The sequence below is a fragment of the Cherax quadricarinatus genome, chromosome 61 (genome assembly GCF_038502225.1).
Source record: "Cherax quadricarinatus isolate ZL_2023a chromosome 61, ASM3850222v1, whole genome shotgun sequence".
In the NCBI taxonomy this organism is placed as follows: Eukaryota; Metazoa; Arthropoda; class Malacostraca; order Decapoda; family Parastacidae; genus Cherax; species Cherax quadricarinatus.
Window position 1 is genome coordinate 8,083,309 of NC_091352.1, and position 20,787 is coordinate 8,104,095.

At 39.9% G+C, this 20,787-nt stretch overlaps 1 protein-coding gene across 7 annotated transcripts in view; it reads right to left on the reverse strand.

The window, feature by feature from the left end:
• rg (A kinase anchor protein rugose) overlaps positions 1-20,787 on the reverse strand; it is an 803,540-nt gene that overhangs the window by 654,497 nt on the left and 128,256 nt on the right. For 6 of the 7 annotated variants that reach the window (XM_070098204.1, XM_070098202.1, XM_070098203.1 and 3 more), the window contains 2 exons: positions 7,675-7,849; positions 6,349-6,948 (listed from right to left, as the gene is read on the reverse strand). In XM_070098204.1, coding sequence (XP_069954305.1) covers positions 6,349-6,948; positions 7,675-7,849 — 775 coding nt within the window. The remainder of the gene's footprint in view (positions 1-6,348; positions 6,949-7,674; positions 7,850-20,787) is intronic. The other variant, XM_070098206.1, reaches the window with a different exon arrangement.

Consider the following 20,787-nt stretch of genomic DNA (forward strand, 5'->3'; position numbering starts at 1 on the left):
TGCTCAAAATACAACAGTTTAGAAGCATATACGTATAAAGATACACAACATATCCCTCCAAACTGCCAATATCCCAAACCCCTCCTTTAAAGTGCAGGCATTGTACTTCCCATTTCCAGGACTCAAGTCCGACTATATGAAAATAACCGGTTTCCCTGAATCCCTTCACTAAATATTACCCTGCTCACACTCCAACAGATCGTCAGGTCCCAAGTATCATTCGTCTCCATTCACTCCTAACACGCTCATGCACGCTTGCTGGAAGTCCAAGCCCCTCGCCCACAAAACCTCCTTTACCCCCTCTTTCCAACCCTTTCGAGGACGACCCCTACCCCTCTTTCCTTCCCCTATAGATTTATATGCTTTCCATGTCATTCTACTTTGATCCATTCTCTCTAAATGACCAAACCACCTCAACAAGCCCTCTTCTGTCTTCTGACTAATGCTTTTATTAACTCCACACCTTCTCCTAATTTCCACACTCCGAATTTTCTGCATAATATTTACACCACACATTGCCCTTAGACAGGACATCTCCACTGCCTCCAACCGTCTCCTCACTGCTGCATTTACCACCCAAGCTTCACATCCATATAAGAGTGTAGGTACTACTATACTTTCATACATTCCCTTCTTTGCCTCCATACATTTATTAAATAAAAACACCAACCACTCCAAAACTATATCCCCACCTGCTTTTAACATTTCTATCTTTATCCGATCAATCCTAGCTGCTTTACCCCCTTTCATTCTACTCACTTCCCCCACACTCACAACTGGTTCTTTTTCAATCCTATAAGATGTTATTCAACATTTAACAATTCCTCAAAATATTCCCACCATTTTCCCAATACCTCTATCTCTCCATTTATTAACTCTCCTCTCCTATTTTTAACTAACAAATCCATTTTTTCCCTAGGCTTTCTCAACTCATTAATCTCGCTCCACAACTTTTTCTTATTTTCAACAAAATTTGTTGATAACATCTCATCCACTCTCTCATTTGTTCTATTTTTACACTGCTTCACCACTCTCTTAACCTCTCTTTTTCTCTCCATATACTTCTCCCTCCTTGCATCACTTCTACTTTGTAAAAACCTATCATATGCTAACTTTTTCTCTCTTACTACTCTCTTTATGTCATCATCCCACCAATCACTCTTCTTCTCTCCCACACCTACTTTCCTGTAACCACAAACTTCTGCTGAACACTCAAACACTATATTCTTAAACTTACCCCATACATCTACCCCATTGCCTGTATTCTCACTAGCCCATCTGACTTCCAACAGTTGCTTATATCTTACACTAACTGCCTCCTCCTTGGGTTTATAAACCTTCACTTCTCTCTTACTTGCTGCTTCCACGTTCCTTTTATCCCATCTACCTTTTACTCTCAGTGTAGCTACAACTAAAAAGTGATCTGATATATCTGTGGCCCCTCTATCAACATGTACATCCTGAAGTCTATCCAACAATCTTTTATCTACCAATATGCAGTCCAACAAACTACTGTCATTTCACCCTACATCATATCTTGTATACTTAATCCACTTTGTTTTTTTTTAATTTGTGTTACCTATAACCAAGTCCCTTTCTATACAAAGTTCAATCAAATGCTCTCCATTATTATTTACACCTGGCACCCCAAACTTACCTACCATACCTTCTCTATATGCTTCTCCTACTTTAGCATTTAGGTCCCCTACCACAATTACTCTTTCACTTGGCTCACAAGTTCCTACACACTTGCTTAACACCTCCCAGAATCTCTCGGCGGCGGCGGCGGCGGCGGCGGCGGCGGCGGCGGCGGCGGCGGCGGCGGCAGTGGCAGCGGCAGCAGCAGCAGCAGTAGTAGTGGAGGAGGTGGAAGGAAGTAGTAATGGGGAGGTAGTAAGAGGGGAAGGAGCTAGTCAAATACTAAGAAAGAGGAGCACTGCGAACGAGCTAGGTGCCCACAGAGGTTAAGAGCAAGAACACCAAGGGGGGGAAAAATAAATAAATAAATAAGGAACAAATACACAGTGCAGAAGAAAGACAACCTTCGGGTTGTCTTTCTTCTGTACCATTTTTTTTTTTTTTAACAAACCGGCCGTATCCCACCAAGGCAGGGTGGCCCAAACAGAAAAACAAAAGTTTCCCTTTTTAATTTTAGTAATTTATACAAGAGAAGGGGTTACTAGCCCCTTGCCCCTGGCATTTTAGTCGCCTCTTACAACACGCATGGCTTACGGAGGAAGAATTCTGTTCCACTTCCCCATGGAGATAAGAGGAAATAAACAAGAATAAGAACTAGAAAGAAAATAGCAGAAAACCCAGAGGGATGTGTATATATATGCTTGTACATGTATGTGTACTGTGACCTAAGTGTAAGTAGAAGTAGCAAGACGTACCTGAAATCTTGCATGTTTATGAGTCAGAAAAAAGACACCAGCAATCCTACCATCATGTAAAACAATTACAGGCTTCCGTTTTACACTCACTTGGCAGGACAGAAGTACCTCCCTGGGCGGTTGCTGTTTACCAACCTACTACCTATTTATTAGTATTTATTTGTATTTATTTTTCCCCCCCTCGGTGTTCTTGCTCTTACCCTCTGCGGGCACCTAGCGCCCTTGCAGTGCTCCTCTTTCTTAGTATTTGACTGGCTCCTCCTCCTCTTACTACCTCCCCACTACTACTTCCTTCCACCTCCATTACTACTACTACCTCCTGCCTATATATACCCTTCCCGCTCTCCTTTTCGTTAGTGTGACTTTGTAAATGGTCGAAGTCTGACTGAAATGTCGTCGTAAGCTCCTCTCTCCTATGTGCGGGTTATTTGTGTATCGTTCCAGTCACGGTATTGTGCCTTTTTTGTTATATATATATATATTTTTTTTTTTTTTCAACAAGTCGGCCGTCTCCCACCGAGGCAGGGTGACCCAAAAAAGAAAGAAAATCCCCAAAAAGAAAATACTTTCATCATCATTCAACACTTTCACCACACTCGCACATTATCACTGTTTTTGCAGAGGTGCTCAGAATACAACAGTCTAGAAGCATACACATATAAAGATACACAACATATCCCTCCAAACTGCCAATATCCCAAACCCCTCCTTTAAAGTGCAGGCATTGTACTTCCCATTTCCAGGACTCAAGTCCGACTATATGAAAATAACCGGTTTCCCTGAATCCCTTCACTAAATATTACCCTGCTCACACTCCAACAGATCGTCAGGTCCCAAGTATCATTCGTCTCCATTCACTCCTATCTAACACGCTCATGCACGCTTGCTGGAAGTCCAAGCCCCTCACCCACAAAACCTCCTTTACCCCCTCTTTCCAACCCTTTCGAGGACGACCCCTACCTCGCCTTCCTTCCCCTATAGATTTATATGCTTTCCATGTCATTCTACTTTGATCCATTCTCTCTTTAAATGACCAAACCACCTCAACAACCCCTCTTCTGCCCTCTGACTAATACTTTTATTAACTCCACACCTTTTCCTAATTTCCACACTCCAAATTTTCTGCATAATATTTACACCACACATTGCCCTTAGACAGGACATCTCCACTGCCTCCGTCTCCTCGCTGCTGCATTTACCACCCAAGCTTCACACCCATATAAGAGTGTTGGTACTACTATACTTTCATACATTCCCTTCTTTGCCTCCAAAGATAACGTTTTTTGACTCCACATATACCTCAATGCACCACTCACCTTTTTTCCTTCATCAATTCTATGATTAACCTCATCCTTCATAAATCCATCCGCCGACACGTCAACTCCCAAGTATCTGAAAACATTCACTTCTTCCATACTCTTCCTCCCCAATTTGATATCCAATTTTTCTTTATCTAAATCATTTGATACCCTCATCATCTTACTCTTTTCTATGTTCACTTTCAACTTTCTACCTTTACACACATTCCCAAACTCATCCACTAACCTTTGCAATTTTTCTTTAGAATCTCCCATAAGCACAGTATCATCAGCAAAAAGTAACTGTGTTAATTCCCATTTTGAATTTGATTCCCCATAATTTAATCCCACCCCTCTCCCGAACACCCTAGCATTTACTTCTTTTACAACCCCATCTATAAATATATTAAACAACCATGGTGACATTACACATCCCTGTCTAAGACCTACTTTTACCGGGAAGTAGTCTCCCTCTCTTCTACACACCCTAACCTGAGCCTCACTATCCTCATAAAAACTCTTTACAGCATTTAGTAACTTACCACCTATTCCATATACTTGCAACATCTGCCACATTGCTCCCCTATCCACTCTATCATATGCCTTTTCTAAATCCATAAATGCAATAAAAACTTCCCTACCTTTATCTAAATACTGTTCACATATATGCTTCAATGTAAACACTTGATCTACACATCCCCTACCCACTCTGAAACCTCCTTGCTCGTCCGCAATCCTACATTTTGTCTTACCTCTAATTCTTTCAATAATAACCCTACCGTACACTTTTCCTGGTATACTCAGTAAACTAATTCCTCTATAATTTTCACAATCTCTTTTGTCCCCCTTCCCTTTATATAAAGGGACTATACATGCTCTCTGCCAATCCCTAGATACCTTCCCCTCTTTCATACATTTTTTTTTTTTTAACAAGTCGGCCGTCTCCCACCGAGGCAGGGTGACCCAAAGAGAAAGAAAATCCCCAAAAAGAAAATACTTTCATCATCATACATTTATTAAACAAAAATACCAACCATATACATGATTACAAGCATCACACAGCAAAAAAGCATTAAATGTTCCCAAACATTTGGGTTCACAGTTGCTCTGAGGGGCATGTGCATCACTTTATTTTTAAGACTCACTGCACAGAAAAAGATCATATACCTTTTTTAACACACTGGCTGTCTCCCACTGAGGCAGGGTGACAAAACTTATCATGTAATAATTCTGACTGACAAATACTTCTAAAATATAACAAGACACCAGTTGACTACAATTATCTAAGGTTTAAAAATCTATTCAGTTAAAATATTTACATCAACAGTAATTTTGATTTTCAAATTTCTTTAAGTTCTGTAATTGAAATTTTGAGTCCCAATATATGTTCAAAGTTCACACACAACCAGAGTGCAGGTGACCAACTGTTAGTCAGTTTTCCTTCAGCATGCTGTATGAGTGTGGGTGAGTGAGTAATTATCTATTTACTTATACTGCATATATTGTAGTGTTGTGTAATATAATCAACAGTTTCCAAATACCATTTTCCTCCCCTGTCCTCATGTAATCTACTACTTTTTCGCTAACAATGACCTTTCTTGGTATTATTTTGTGTTCTGGTTCAAGGCTATAATGTTCATTTTTAAACTAAAAGTGTACATTTTTCATATTAAAAAAAAAAATTGCGAAGATTATAAAACAGAATAAAAATCTATGGTGTGTATCTATTACCCAACTACAAATATTCGTTGGTGTGGGGCATACAATAGATGCTTTTGTGCTGCATCCAGCCCTGTTAAGAATTATAATACAAAATTTTAAGTAAAAAAAAAGTATATATTCTAACAGTACACAATTTTCAATAAGTCTCTAGCTGTGATATATGTATGACTAATATCTAACATGGACTTAATCTAAACTTTCCTAGAATAATGTTTAAGAATGTGTACACACAACAATCAGGTGTTTCGAATAGATAAGAACCAATTTAGTTGAATTTACAACATCAAATGTAAAATTCTGATACTGTATAGCTAAAAGCAAAATTGTACATTACTATACAATAACAAGATAGGAATCTAGTGAGCATTTTACCTTAGCATTTTTCTTCATTATAAGTATAATTGTAACAAAATTAACCATTAATGATTATAATGAAAAAGTTACTTTGCCACATTGTTTTAATCAGTGTTTAACATATTCTAAAATAATGCAACCGAAAGTGAAATAAAGATAAGATTAAAAATAATAAAGAAAAATGTGCAAATCAGGTATCGGAGCCAATATTTAACTCCAAGAGTATTACTCCATCAGAAAAGGAAAATTAACATTCTGAAGCAAATACACTACCTGATTGTTATATACTGTACTGCAGTACTGCCAACATTGTAAGGTTCTCTTATACATTAATACTTTAATATGTTCTAAAATCTGGTTTGTAAGGATATATTGCTCATTATACAAAAGCTGGAAAATAAAAACAAATTTATAGTGACATACACAGTGAAAGAACATTCCTGCACATAATGAAGGAACTAATGAATACACACACAACCGTGAAATTTGAGACAAACAATAATTATTCTGTGTAATTTTCATAACAGCAAGTGCCACAATGCTTCAATGCTTCTACGTGATTTCATATTTCTACAAAGTACCTTCCACATCATTGTACTTCTTGACAGCCGGAACTTCACAAGAATCTTTTGATGTTGAAGATTGCGAGTGCTCCTTTCGAAACTTCCCATGACCCCTAATGACAGACAGCTTCCAATTCTTCTCTTTTGCTTTCCCAAACAATCCAGTTGAGGAACTTCCTGGCATAAACTTTGGATTCAATGTCTGATAAAATGTAGGAAGACTGAGATCACTCTTCTTTGTGGGACGTGATACATCTTTTCCACTGTGTGTTGAACTGACTGCGCCTACAAGCTGATCTTTCTTAACAGGTGAAGATGATTTTACAGTTACTGTTGCATTTGTCTGCTTGAGAGTTGACTGTGATACAGACAAGGTTAAAGTCGGAATAGTTACAGATAAAGCTTTAAGATCTTTTGATTTTCCCAAATCCTTTACATCTACAGCAGAAACAGTTGTAGGAATATCAGTGGGCAAAACAGCAGCCTCCTCCCCTTTATCCTTAACTGGTTTCTTAGCTTGATTTGATACTTGCATTATGCCTGCATCTCCTACATCTACAGTATTTATCTTCTTCTTCTCTTCACACTTTTCACTCTCACTATTTTTGGCTGTATTTTCTGTATCAAGAAAAGTTGATAAGAGGACAGTCAGAAGCATCTTTTAACACAAGCTGCTATAAAAGTTTCTGTCAATCTGTACAGTCTACATCTGTCCCTTCCTCCTCTCTCTTCTTACTCTCTAAAAGCTGGCACAATTAAAACTATTTTTAACAGGGCACCATTTCCCACAGAGGTAGGATGACCCCTCCCCACCCCCCACCCCACCAACAAAAAGAGAGGTAACATATTTATCATCATTCATTTAATCATTGCCTTTGCCAGAAGTGTGCTAGCATTACAGTTCAGCTGGTCCTCTGAACTGCAAGGTGCAGGCACTGTATTCCCCACTTCCAGGACTCAAGTCCAGCTAGTTGGTTTCCCTGAATCCAGTAAATGCTACTTTGTACACACTGAAAGCACATCAAGGCTGAAAAACACTTGCCTCCACTCAGTCCAATCTAACCTTCACACAAGTCTGTTAGATGTTCAAGCCCCAAGCACTCAAAACCTCCTTTACCCTCTCCCTCCAACTATTTCCGAGATGATCCCTACCCTTCCTTCCCTCCACCCCAGATTTTTATGTCCACCTCAACAATCCCTCCTTAGCCTTCTGTCTTACTTAAATTTATATCTTTCAATATTCAATGTATATTATTCAAATTATTAATTGTTGTATGATATAAAATACTATACAGTAGCTTATGCAGACAGCAATATATAATAATAACAAAGATGAGAGCTCACCTGAGAAATGATGTTGTGTAAATGCACCATTGGTATGAGGAGCATGTGGTGGCGGTGGCGGCGAGGAGGGAGGGTTGGTAGGAGGTTCAAGAATATCTCTATATTTTGATACCATTAGCACAGAGATAAAGTAAACAATTGCTAAAGATAGAAACTGCGCTTGCTTGGTTTCTTCCTGCAATGTAATTAAAAGGAACTTTATTAACACAAAAATTTAACATTTTTTTTTTAACACTTCGGCCATTTCCCACAGGCAGGGTGACCCAAAAACAAAGAACCCCTCCCCCCCCAAAAAAAAGAAAAACTTTAATCATTCAACATTTTCACCATCACCCATACATAATCACTATCTTTGCAGAGACGATCAGATACGACAGTTTAGACGACCCTCCAAACTGCCAATATCCCAAACCCCTCCTTGAAAGTGCAGGCATTGTACTTCCCATTTCCATGACTTAAGTCTGGCTAACCAGTTTCCCTGAATCCCTTAACAATATATTACCCTGCTCACACTCCAACACTTCGTCAGGTCCCAAAAACCATTGATCTCCATTCACTCCTATCTAACACGCTTAGGCACACTTGCTGGAAGTCCAAGCCCCTCACCCAGAAGACTTCCTTTATCCCCTCCCTCCAACCTTTTCAGGGACGACGCCTACACCACCTTCCTTCCCCAATAGATTTATATGTTCTCCAAGTCATTCTACTTTGTTCCATTTTCTCTAAATGACCAAACCACCTCAACAGCCCCCTTTCAGCCCTCTGACTAATACTTTTAGTAACTCCAAACCACCTCCTAATTTGCACACTACAAATTCTCTGCATAATATTTACACCACACTGCCCTTAGTCATGACGTCTCCACTGCCTGTAGCCGCCTCCTTGCTGCAGCATTTACAACCCTTGCTTCACACCCACTATACTCTCATGCATTCCCTTCTTTGCCTCCATAGATAATGTTCATTGTCTCCACAGATATCTCAATGCACCACTCACCTTTTTTCTTTCAACAATTCTGTGGTTTACTTCATCCTTCATAAACCCATGTGCTGACAAGTCAACTCCCAAATATCTTAAAACATTCACTTCTACCATACTCCCTCCCTCCCTCCAATGTGATATCCAATTTTTCTTTATCTTAATCATTTGATACACTCATCACCTTACTCTTACCTATATTCACTTTCAACTTTCTACCTTTACACATCCTCCCAAACTAATCCACTAACCTTTGCAACTTTTCTTTAGAATCCCCCAAAAGCACAGTATCATGAGCAAAAAGTAACTGTCAACTCCCATTTTGTATTTGATTCCCCATAACTTAATCCCGCCCCTCCCTCCAACACCCTAGCAATTACTTCTTGTACAACCCCATCTATAAATATGTTAAACATTAAACACATTAAATATGTTAAACATTATACACCCCTGTCTAAGACCTATTTTTACCCAGAAGAAATCTTCCTCTCTCCTACAAACCCTAACATGAGCCTCACTATCCTCATAAAAACTCTTTACAGCATTTACTAACTTACTACCTATTCCATATACTTGCAACATCTGCCACACTGCTCCCCTATCCACTCTATCATATGCCTTTTCTAAATCCATAAAAGAAATGAAAACTTCCCTACCTTTATCTAAATACTGTTCACATAGATGTTTCAATGTAAACACCTGATCTACACATCCCCTACCCATTCTTAAGCCTCCTTGCTCATCTGCAATCTTGCTCTCTCTCTCTTACCTCTAATTCTTTCAATATTAACCCTACCATACACTTTACCTGTTATACTCAGTAAACTTATTTCCCTATAATTTTTACAATCTTTGTCCCCCTTCCCTTTATATAAAGGAATTATATATGCTCTCTGCCAATTCCTAGGTACCTTTCCCTCTTTCATACTTTTTTTTTTTACAACAAGTCGGCCGTCTCCCACTGAGGCAGAGTGACCCAAAAAGAAAAATCCCCAAAAAGAAAATACTTTCATCATCATTCAACACTTTCATTTCACTCATACATAATCACTGTCTTTGCAGAGATGCTCAGATACAACAGTTTAGAAGTCCCTTCAAAGTGTCAATATCTCAGACCCCTCCTTCAAAGTTCAGGCACTGTACTTTCCATTTTCAGGACTCAAGTCCAGGCTAAATCAATATAACTGGTTTCCCTGAATCCCTTCACTAACTATTACCCTGCTCACACTCCAACAGCTCATCAAGTCCCAAAAACCATTCGTCTCCATTTACTCCTATCTAACACACACACACACACACACACACACACTTGCTGGTAGTCCAAGCCCCTCACCCACAAAACTCCCTTTACCCCCTCCTTCCCACTTTGACAGTTTTCTTCTTTTTCTTTTTAGTAGACTATACAGGAAAAGGGGTTACTAGCCCACTGCTCCCGGCATTTTAGTTGACTTTTACAACATGCATGGCTTACAGAGGAAAGATTCTTATTCCACTTTCCCATGGATGTGAAAGGAAAAGTAATAAGAACAAGAACTATTAAGATACAATCAAAGAAAACTCAGATGAGTATGTATACATACATGTGTACATGCATATGTAGTGTGACCTAAGTGTAAGTAGAAGTAGCAAGACGTACCTGAAATCTTGCATGTTTACGAGACAAAAAAAAAGACACCAGCAATCCTACCATCACATAAAACAAATACAGGCTTTTGTTTTACATGCACTTGGCAGTACGGTAGTACCTCCCTGGGCGGCTGCTGTCTACCAACCTACTATGTATCAATTAATTAACATGTCATTATTAAAATTTGAGCCAAGAAAATAATTTTTGAAAGCATTTTTAATTATATATCAGGAACACAAACCATCATTTAACTTGTAAATTTTAAACAGAAGATTACTTTGGAAATGAGAATGAGCTGAACTTGTGGATAAGTTAAGATGCAAAAATTAAATTTAATTTCCCATTTCATAATTTTCTAATGACACACAAAATTGATTCATACATTCAATATTCTTTACTAATATTTTTATACATAAAATCTAAACAAATCAAAACACATTTGATGAGGGTTTTCCATTGTAATCTGTTAACATTTGCAGGGATCATCACCCCACAGCTCACTCTCAGAACATGCTTCCTAAATCAGAATGCAAATATTACTGGACTAAGAACTATTAAGAAACAAACAAAAAAATAAGCTTAAGTGTATACATTAAATGTAAATACCTATGTGTAAGATTCATCTACTATTGAGTTCACAAGAAAAAAAGAAAAGATCAGCAATAGTGACAAAGAGGAAAATTTTAATACACTTCAGCTTCACACTCATGCAATAGCAAGATAGTACAAACATGGGTAACTGCTGCTAGAAATTTACTGCCTTGCTCATTTGTCCTTTAACCCGTAAACGGTCCAAACGTATATATACGTTCACTACCTCAGTGCCCCGAGTATTTTGAAAAATAAATTTTTTTTTTCTTTTATTGAAAGAAAGAGCACATTTTTCTAAGTGTTATAGGATAAAAAAAAATTTTAGGGTCAGTACTTACCAAGATATGAGGTCGCAAAGTTGGCACTTGGAGATCACCTGGCAGCAACATGGAGCAATGCCAATTGCAGAAGTGTTGCCAATATATATTTTTTTCCATTTTCATATTATTTTTTTATTTTTTTATTATCACACCGGCCGATTCCCACCAAGGCAGGGTGGCCCGAAAAAGAAAAACTTTCACCATCATTCACTCCATCACTGTCTTGCCAGAAGGGTGCTTTACACTACAGTTTTTAAACTGCAACATTAACACCCCTCCTTCAGAGTGCAGGCACTGTACTTCCCATCTCCAGGACTCAAGTCCGGCCTGCCGGTTTCCCTGAATCCCTTCATAAATGTTACTTTGCTCACACTCCAACAGCACGTCAAGTATTAAAAACCATTTGTCTCCATTCACTCCTATCAAACACGCTCACGCATGCCTGCTGGAAGTCCAAGCCCCTCGCACATAAAACCTCCTTTACCCCCTCCCTCCAACCCTTCCTAGGCCGACCCCTACCCCGCCTTCCTTCCACTACAGACTGATACACTCTTGAAGTCATTCTGTTTCGCTCCATTCTCTCTACATGTCCGAACCACCTCAACAACCCTTCCTCAGCCCTCTGGACAACAGTTTTGGTAATCCCTCACCTCCTCCTAACTTCCAAACTACGAATTCTCTGCATTATATTCACACCACACATTGCCCTCAGACATGACATCTCCACTGCCTCCAGCCTTCTCCTCGCTGCAACATTCATCACCCATGCTTCACACCCATATAAGAGTGTTGGTAAAACTATACTCTCATACATTCCCCTCTTTGCCTCCAAGGACAAAGTTCTTTGTCTCCACAGACTCCTAAGTGCACCACTCACTCTTTTTCCCTCATCAATTCTATGATTCACCTCATCTTTCATAGACCCATCCGCTGACACGTCCAACCCAAATATCTGAATACGTTCACCTCCTCCATACTCTCTCCCTCCAATCTGATATTCAATCTTTCATCACCTAATCTTTTTGTTATCCTCATAACCTTACTCTTTCCTGTATTCACCTTTAATTTTCTTCTTTTGCACACCCTACCAAATTCATCCACCAATCTCTGCAACTTCTCTTCAGAATCTCCCAAGAGCACAGTGTCATCAGCAAAGAGCAGCTGTGACAACTCCCACTTTGTGTGTGATTCTTTATCTTTTAACTCCACGCCTCTTGCCAAGACCCTCGCATTTACTTCTCTTACAACCCCATCTATAAATATATTAAACAACCACGGTGACATCACACATCCTTGTCTAAGGCCTACTTTTACTGGGAAAAAATTTCCCTCTTTCCTACATACTCTAACTTGAGCCTCACTATCCTCGTAAAAACTCTTCACTGCTTTCAGTAACCTACCTCCTACACCATACACTTGCAACATCTGCCACATTGCCCCCCTATCCACCCTGTCATACGCCTTTTCCAAATCCATAAATGCCACAAAGACCTCTTTAGCCTTATCTAAATACTGTTCACTTATATGTTTCACTGTAAACACCTGGTCCACACACCCCCTACCTTTCCTAAAGCCTCCTTGTTCATCTGCTATCCTATTCTCCGTCTTACTCTTAATTCTTTCAATTATAACTCTACCATACACTTTACCAGGTACACTCAACAGACTTATCCCCCTATAATTTTTGCACTCTCTTTTATCCCCTTTGCCTTTATACAAAGGAACTATGCATGCTCTCTGCCAATCCCTAGGTACCTTACCCTCTTCCATACATTTATTAAATAATTGCACCAACCACTCCAAAACTATATCCCCACCTGCTTTTAACATTTCTATCTTTATCCCATCAATCCCGGCTGCCTTACCCCCTTTCATTTTACCTACTGCCTCACGAACTTCCCCCACACTCACAACTGGCTCTTCCTCACTCCTACAAGATGTTATTCCTCCTTGCCCTATACACGAAATCACAGCTTCCCTATCTTCATCAACATTTAACAATTCCTCAAAATATTCCTTCCATCTTCCCAATACCTCTAACTCTCCATTTAATAACTCTCCTCTCCTATTTTTAACTGACAAATCAATTTGTTCTCTAGGCTTTCTTAACTTGTTAATCTCACTCCAAAACTTTTTCTTATTTTCAACAAAATTTGTTGATAACATCTCACCCACTCTCTCATTTGCTCTCTTTTTACATTGCTTCACCACTCTCTTAACCTCTCTCTTTTTCTCCATATACTCTTCCCTCCTTGCATCACTTCTACTTTGTAAAAACTTCTCATATGCTAACTTTTTCTCCCTTACTACTCTCTTTACATCATCATTCCACCAATCGCTCCTCTTCCCTCCTGCACCCACTTTCCTGTAACCACAAACTTCTGCTGAACACTCTAACACTACATTTTTAAACCTACCCCATACCTCTTCGACCCCATTGCCTATGCTCTCATTAGCCCATCTATCCTCCAATAGCTGTTTATATCTTACCCTAACTGCCTCCTCTTTTAGTTTATAAACCTTCACCTCTCTCTTCCCTGATGCTTCTATTCTCCTTGTATCCCATCTACCTTTTACTCTCAGTGTAGCTACAACTAGAAAGTGATCTGATATATCTGTGGCCCCTCTATAAACATGTACATCCTGAAGTCTACTCAACAGTCTTTTATCTACCAATACATAATCCAACAAACTACTGTCATTTCGCCCTACATCATATCGTGTATACTTATTTATCCTCTTTTTCTTAAAATATGTATTACCTATAACTAAACCCCTTTCTATACAAAGTTCAATCAAAGGGCTCCCATTATCATTTACACCTGGCACCCCAAACTTACCTACCACACCCTCTCTAAAAGTTTCTCCTACTTTAGCATTCAAGTCCCCTACCACAATTACTCTCTCACTTGGTTCAAAGGCTCCTATACATTCACTTAACATCTCCCAAAATCTCTCTCTCTCCTCTACATTCCTCTCTTCTCCAGGTGCATACACGCTTATTATGACCCACTTCTCGCATCCAACCTTTACTTTAATCCACATAATTCTTGAATTTACACATTCATATTCTCTTTTCTCCTTCCATAACTGATCATTTAACATTACTGCTACCCCTTCCTTTGCTCTAACTCTCTCAGATACTCCAGATTTAATCCCATTTATTTCCCCCCACTGAAACTCTCCTACCCCCTTCAGCTTTGTTTCTCTTAGGGCCAGGACATCCAACTTCTTTTCATTCATAACATCAGCAATCATCTGTTTCTTGTCATCCGCACTACATCCACGCACATTTAAGCAACCCAGTTTTATAAAGTTTTTCTTCTTCTCTTTTTTAGTAATTGTATACAGGAGAAGGGGTTACTAGCCCATTGCTCCCGGCATTTTAGTCGCCTCATACGACACGCATGGCTTACGGAGGAAAGATTCTTTTCCACTTCCCCATGGACAATAGAAGAAATAAAAAAGAACAAGAGCTATTAATTTATATTAATTTATATAATTTTTATGTTCTGATAATTACAATTTATAGTAGTTCTTCATCATTTCATAACTAATCTTTGTTCTGACACTAGTATTAGGTACTGAAATTGTACTCACATTGTCACAAACACCTGGAGTTTACCTGGAGTTTACCTGGAGAGAGTTTCGGGGGTCAACGCCCCCGCGGCCCGGTGGACATTTACACCTGCCTTGGTCATTTACTATTGTCTTGGAATATATACAAAGTATTTATAGGTCCCAGCAATGTTTTGGAGGAGGAGGAGGAAGAGGAGGAGGAAGAGGAAGAGGAAGAGGAGGAGGAAGAGGAAGAGGAAGAGGAGGAGGAAGAGGAAGAGGAGGAGGAGGAAGAGGAAGAGGAGGAGGAGGAGGAGGAGAATGAGGAGGAGAATGAGGAGGAGAATGAGGAGGAGAATGAGGAGGAGAATGAGGAGGAGAATGAGGAGGAGGAGGAGGAGGAGAATGAGGAGGAGAATGAGGAGGAGAAGGAGAATGAGGAGAATCCTAGGTAGTAGGTTGGTAGACAGCAACTGCCCAGGGAGGTACTACCGTCCTGCCAAGTGAGTGTAAAACGAAATCCTGTAATTGTTTTACATGATGGTAGGATTGCTGGTGTCCTTTTTTCTGTTTCATAAACATGCAAGATTTCAGGTACGTCTTGCTACTTCTACTTACACTTAGGTCACACTACACATACATGTACAAGCATTTATATATACATACCCCTCTGGATTTTCTTCTATTTTCTTTCTAGTTCTTAAGAACATAAGAACATAAGAATGGAGGAACACTGCAGAAGGCCTACTGGCCCATGCGAGGCAGGTCCTTATCAAAATGACTACTACCTAAAGCTTCCCTAGAAATAACTCCCGTACCCAATGACACCAATCAAACCCAGCCCCTCCCTCTCATATATTTGTCCAGTCTCTTCTTAAAGCTACCCAAGGTTCTTGTTCTTGTCTATTTCCTCTTATCTCCATGGGGAAGTGGAACAGAATTTTTCCTCTGTAAGCCATGCGTGTTGTTAGAGGCGACTACAATGCCAGGAGCAAGGTGGTAGTAACCCCTTCTGTATATATTACTAAATGTAAAAGGAGAAACTTTCGTTTTTCCTTTTGGGCCACCCCACCTCGGTGGGATACGACCGGTGTGTTGAAAGAAAGAAAGAATGAGGAGAATGAGGAGAATGAGGAGGAGGAGGAGGAGAAGAAGAAGAATATGTAATAATAATAAAATAATAAGTTCCCTTGAAGCATGAAAAACAAAATCCACCCCTGACAGTGACGTGATAAGATGAGATAATATTTAATAAGAGCTGACATTTGATAAGCATTGGCAAGGGTGCAGTGATAAGACTTGATAAGAAAAGATTAGGGCCTGCTTTGTTTTTGCTGGTACACAAACATGTCTGTCTGTTTGTCTGTCAAGCTCCTTGTCTATCTGTCTAGCTCTCTGTCTAAGAGAGAGCCACAAGACTTGGTCATCACATCAGCATGTTTACTCACATCTTCAAGCAGAGTATAGCACTTTGTCTGGATCTTTTGGGTTATCCTAGGTAATTTACACTATGTATACTTGTATTTATGTGTACCTGTGAGACAGAGATAGACAGACAGATAGAGATAGATAGAGACAGAGATAGACAGGGATAGACAGAGACAGATAGAGACAGATAGACAGAGACAAAGATAGACAGAGACAGACATAGACATAGATACAGACAGACAAATGGAGATAGAGCCAGGCCACAAGCAGCCGGCCAGCCACACAGCTGGCTGCCATGCAGCTGGCCAGCCAGCCAGCCAGCCAGCCAGCCAGCCAATCAGCCAGTCAGTCAGCCAGCCAGTCAGCCAGCCAGGCAGCCAGCCTGCCAGCCAGCCAGCCAGAATTGTTTCTCTTTACTTAGGGCATAGGTTATAAGACTTTCTGAAAGGGTGTTGCACAAATATTGCACATGGGTTATTATTGAGGTTTTTTTTTATATTTCCTCGACCACTTTTGGCCACATCCACCTCAAAGCCACTAAACTCAGGGTCAAAATCACTTTCCTCTTAAAATGGGAGTGTTAATACTACATGACATCAGTGAATCCAAGGTGTTTACTGCGCTGTTTGCTCTAGCTGGCGCTCATTTGAATTGGTGCTCCCACAAGGTACTAAGTGGTCCAAGATTTTTTTAATACCGCGCACACTGAGTGTCACAACCCATTCTATGCTGACAAGGCATCTCAGGCCAATCATGCCAAATTTGAAGGCAGGAAAAATAAAACGTATATATATATATATATATATATATATATATATATATATATATATATATATATATATATATATATATATATATATACATATATATATATATACATAGTAGGTTGGTAGACAGCAACCACCCAGGGAAGTACTACCGTCCTGCCAGATAACTGTGAAACAAAAACCTGTAACTGTTTTGCATGATGGTAGGATTGCTGGTTTCTTTTTCTGTCTCATAAACACGCTAAGATAACAGGGATATCTTGCTACTCCTACTTACACTTTGGTCACACTTCACAGACACGCACATGCATATATATATATACATACATCTAGGTTTTTCTCCTTTTTCTAAATAGCTCTTGTTCTTTTTTATTTCTTCTATTGTCCATGGGGAAGTGGAAAAGAATCTTTCCTCCGTAAGCCATGCGTGTCGTATGAGGCGACTAAAATGCCGGGAGCAATGGGCTAGTAACCCCTTCTCCTGTATACAATTACTAAAAAAGAGAAGAAGAAAAACTTTATAAAACTGGGTTGCGTAAATGTGCGTGGATGTAGTGCGGATGACAAGAAACAGATGATTGCTGATGTTATGAATGAAAAGAAGTTGGATGTCCTGGCCCTAAGCGAAACAAAGCTGAAGGGGGTAGGAGAGTTTCAGTGGGGGGAAATAAATGGGATTAAATCTGGAGTATCTGAGAGAGTTAGAGCAAAGGAAGGGGTAGCAGTAATGTTAAATGATCAGTTATGGAAGGAGAAAAGAGAATATGAATGTGTAAATTCAAGAATTATGTGGATTAAAGTAAAGGTTGGATGCGAGAAGTGGGTCATAATAAGCGTGTATGCACCTGGAGAAGAGAGGAATGCAGAGGAGAGAGAGAGATTTTGGGAGATGTTAAGTGAATGTATAGGAGCCTTTGAACCAAGTGAGAGAGTAATTGTGGTAGGGGACTTGAATGCTAAAGTAGGAGAAACTTTTAGAGAGGGTGTGGTAGGTAAGTTTGGGGTGCCAGGTGTAAATGATAATGGGAGCCCTTTGATTGAACTTTGTATAGAAAGGGGTTTAGTTATAGGTAATACATATTTTAAGAAAAAGAGGATAAATAAGTATACACGATATGATGTAGGGCGAAATGACAGTAGTTTGTTGGATTATGTATTGGTAGATAAAAGACTGTTGAGTAGACTTCAGGATGTACATGTTTATAGAGGGGCCACAGATATATCAGATCACTTTCTAGTTGTAGCTACACTGAGAGTAAAAGGTAGATGGGATACAAGGAGAATAGAAGCATCAGGGAAGAGAGAGGTGAAGGTTTATAAACTAAAAGAGGAGGCAGTTAGGGTAAGATATAAACAGCTATTGGAGGATAGATGGGCTAATGAGAGCATAGGCAATGGGGTCGAAGAGGTATGGGGTAGGTTTAAAAATGTAGTGTTAGAGTGTTCAGCAGAAGTTTGTGGTTACAGGAAAGTGGGTGCAGGAGGGAAGAGGAGCGATTGGTGGAATGATGATGTAAAGAGAGTAGTAAGGGAGAAAAAGTTAGCATATGAGAAGTTTTTACAAAGTAGAAGTGATGCAAGGAGGGAAGAGTATATGGAGAAAAAGAGAGAAGTTAAGAGAGTGGTGAAGCAATGTAAAAAGAGAGCAAATGAGAGAGTGGGTGAGATGTTATCAACAAATTTTGTTGAAAATAAGAAAAAGTTTTGGAGTGAGATTAACAAGTTAAGAAAGCCTAGAGAACAAATGGATTTGTCAGTTAAAAATAGGAGAGGAGAGTTATTAAATGGAGAGGTAGAGGTATTGGGAAGATGGAAGGAATATTTTGAGGAATTGTTAAATGTTGATGAAGATAGGGAAGCTGTGATTTCGTGTATAGGGCAAGGAGGAATAACATCTTGTAGGAGTGAGGAAGAGCCAGTTGTGAGTGTGGGGGAAGTTCGTGAGGCAGTAGGTAAAATGAAAGGGGGTAAGGCAGCCGGGATTGATGGGATAAAGATAGAAATGTTAAAAGCAGGTGGGGATATAGTTTTGGAGTGGTTGGTGCAATTATTTAATAAATGTATGGAAGAGGGTAAGGTACCTAGGGATTGGCAGAGAGCATGCATAGTTCCTTTGTATAAAGGCAAAGGGGATAAAAGAGAGTGCAAAAATTATAGGGGGATAAGTCTGTTGAGTGTACCTGGTAAAGTGTATGGTAGAGTTATAATTGAAAGAATTAAGAGTAAGACGGAGAATAGGATAGCAGATGAACAAGGAGGCTTTAGGAAAGGTAGGGGGTGTGTGGACCAGGTGTTTACAGTGAAACATATAAGTGAACAGTATTTAGATAAGGCTAAAGAGGTCTTTGTGGCATTTATGGATTTGGAAAAGGCGTATGACAGGGTGGATAGGGGGGCAATGTGGCAGATGTTGCAAGTGTATGGTGTAGGAGGTAGGTTACTGAAAGCAGTGAAGAGTTTTTACGAGGATAGTGAGGCTCAAGTTAGAGTATGTAGGAAAGAGGGAAATTTTTTCCCAGTAAAAGTAGGCCTTAGACAAGGATGTGTGATGTCACCGTGGTTGTTTAATATATTTATAGATGGGGTTGTAAGAGAAGTAAATGCGAGGGTCTTGGCAAGAGGCGTGGAGTTAAAAGATAAAGAATCACACACAAAGTGGGAGTTGTCACAGCTGCTCTTTGCCGATGACACTGTGCTCTTGGGAGATTCTGAAGAGAAGTTGCAGAGATTGGTGGATGAATTTGGTAGGGTGTGCAAAAGAAGAAAATTAAAGGTGAATACAGGAAAGAGTAAGGTTATGAGGATAACAAAAAGATTAGGTGATGAAAGATTGAATATCAGATTGGAGGGAGAGAGTATGGAGGAGGTGAACGTATTCAGATATTTGGGAGTGGACGTGTCAGCGGATGGGTCTATGAAAGATGAGGTGAATCATAGAATTGATGAGGGAAAAAGAGTGAGTGGTGCACTTAGGAGTCTGTGGAGACAAAGAACTTTGTCCTTGGAGGCAAAGAGGGGAATGTATGAGAGTATAGTTTTACCAACGCTCTTATATGGGTGTGAAGCGTGGGTGATGAATGTTGCAGCGAGGAGAAGGCTGGAGGCAGTGGAGATGTCATGTCTGAGGCCAATGTGTGGTGTGAATATAATGCAGAGAATTCGTAGTTTGGAAGTTAGGAGGAGGTGCGGGATTACCAAAACTGTTGTCCAGAGGGCTGAGGAAGGGTTGTTGAGGTGGTTCGGACATGTAGAGAGAATGGAGCGAAACAGAATGACTTCAAGAGTGTATCAGTCTGTAGTGGAAGGAAGGCGGGGTAGGGGTCGGCCTAGGAAGGGTTGGAGGGAGGGGGTAAAGGAGGTTTTGTGTGCGAGGGGCTTGGACTTCCAGCAGGCATGCGTGAGCGTGTTTGATAGGAGTGAATGGAGACAAATGGTTTTTAATACTTGACGTGCTGTTGGAGTGTGAGCAAAGTAACATTTATGAAGGGATTCAGGGAAACCGGCAGGCCGGACTTGAGTCCTGGAGATGGGAAGTACAGTGCCTGCACTCTGAAGGAGGGGTGTTAATGTTGCAGTTTAAAAACTGTAGTGTAAAGCACCCTTCTGGCAAGACAGTGATGGAGTGAATGATGGTGAAAGTTTTTCTTTTTCGGGCCACCCTGCCTTGGTGGGAATCGGCCGGTGTGATAATAAAAAAAAAAAATAATATACACGTTTGGGGCACAAGCGGTAAAAACGTATATATACGTTTGGACTGTTTACGGGTTAACACAACAACGGCCTGAGCACATGGGACCCAATAAAAATTCTGTATAGGCAAATTGCATATCAGAACGCACATACT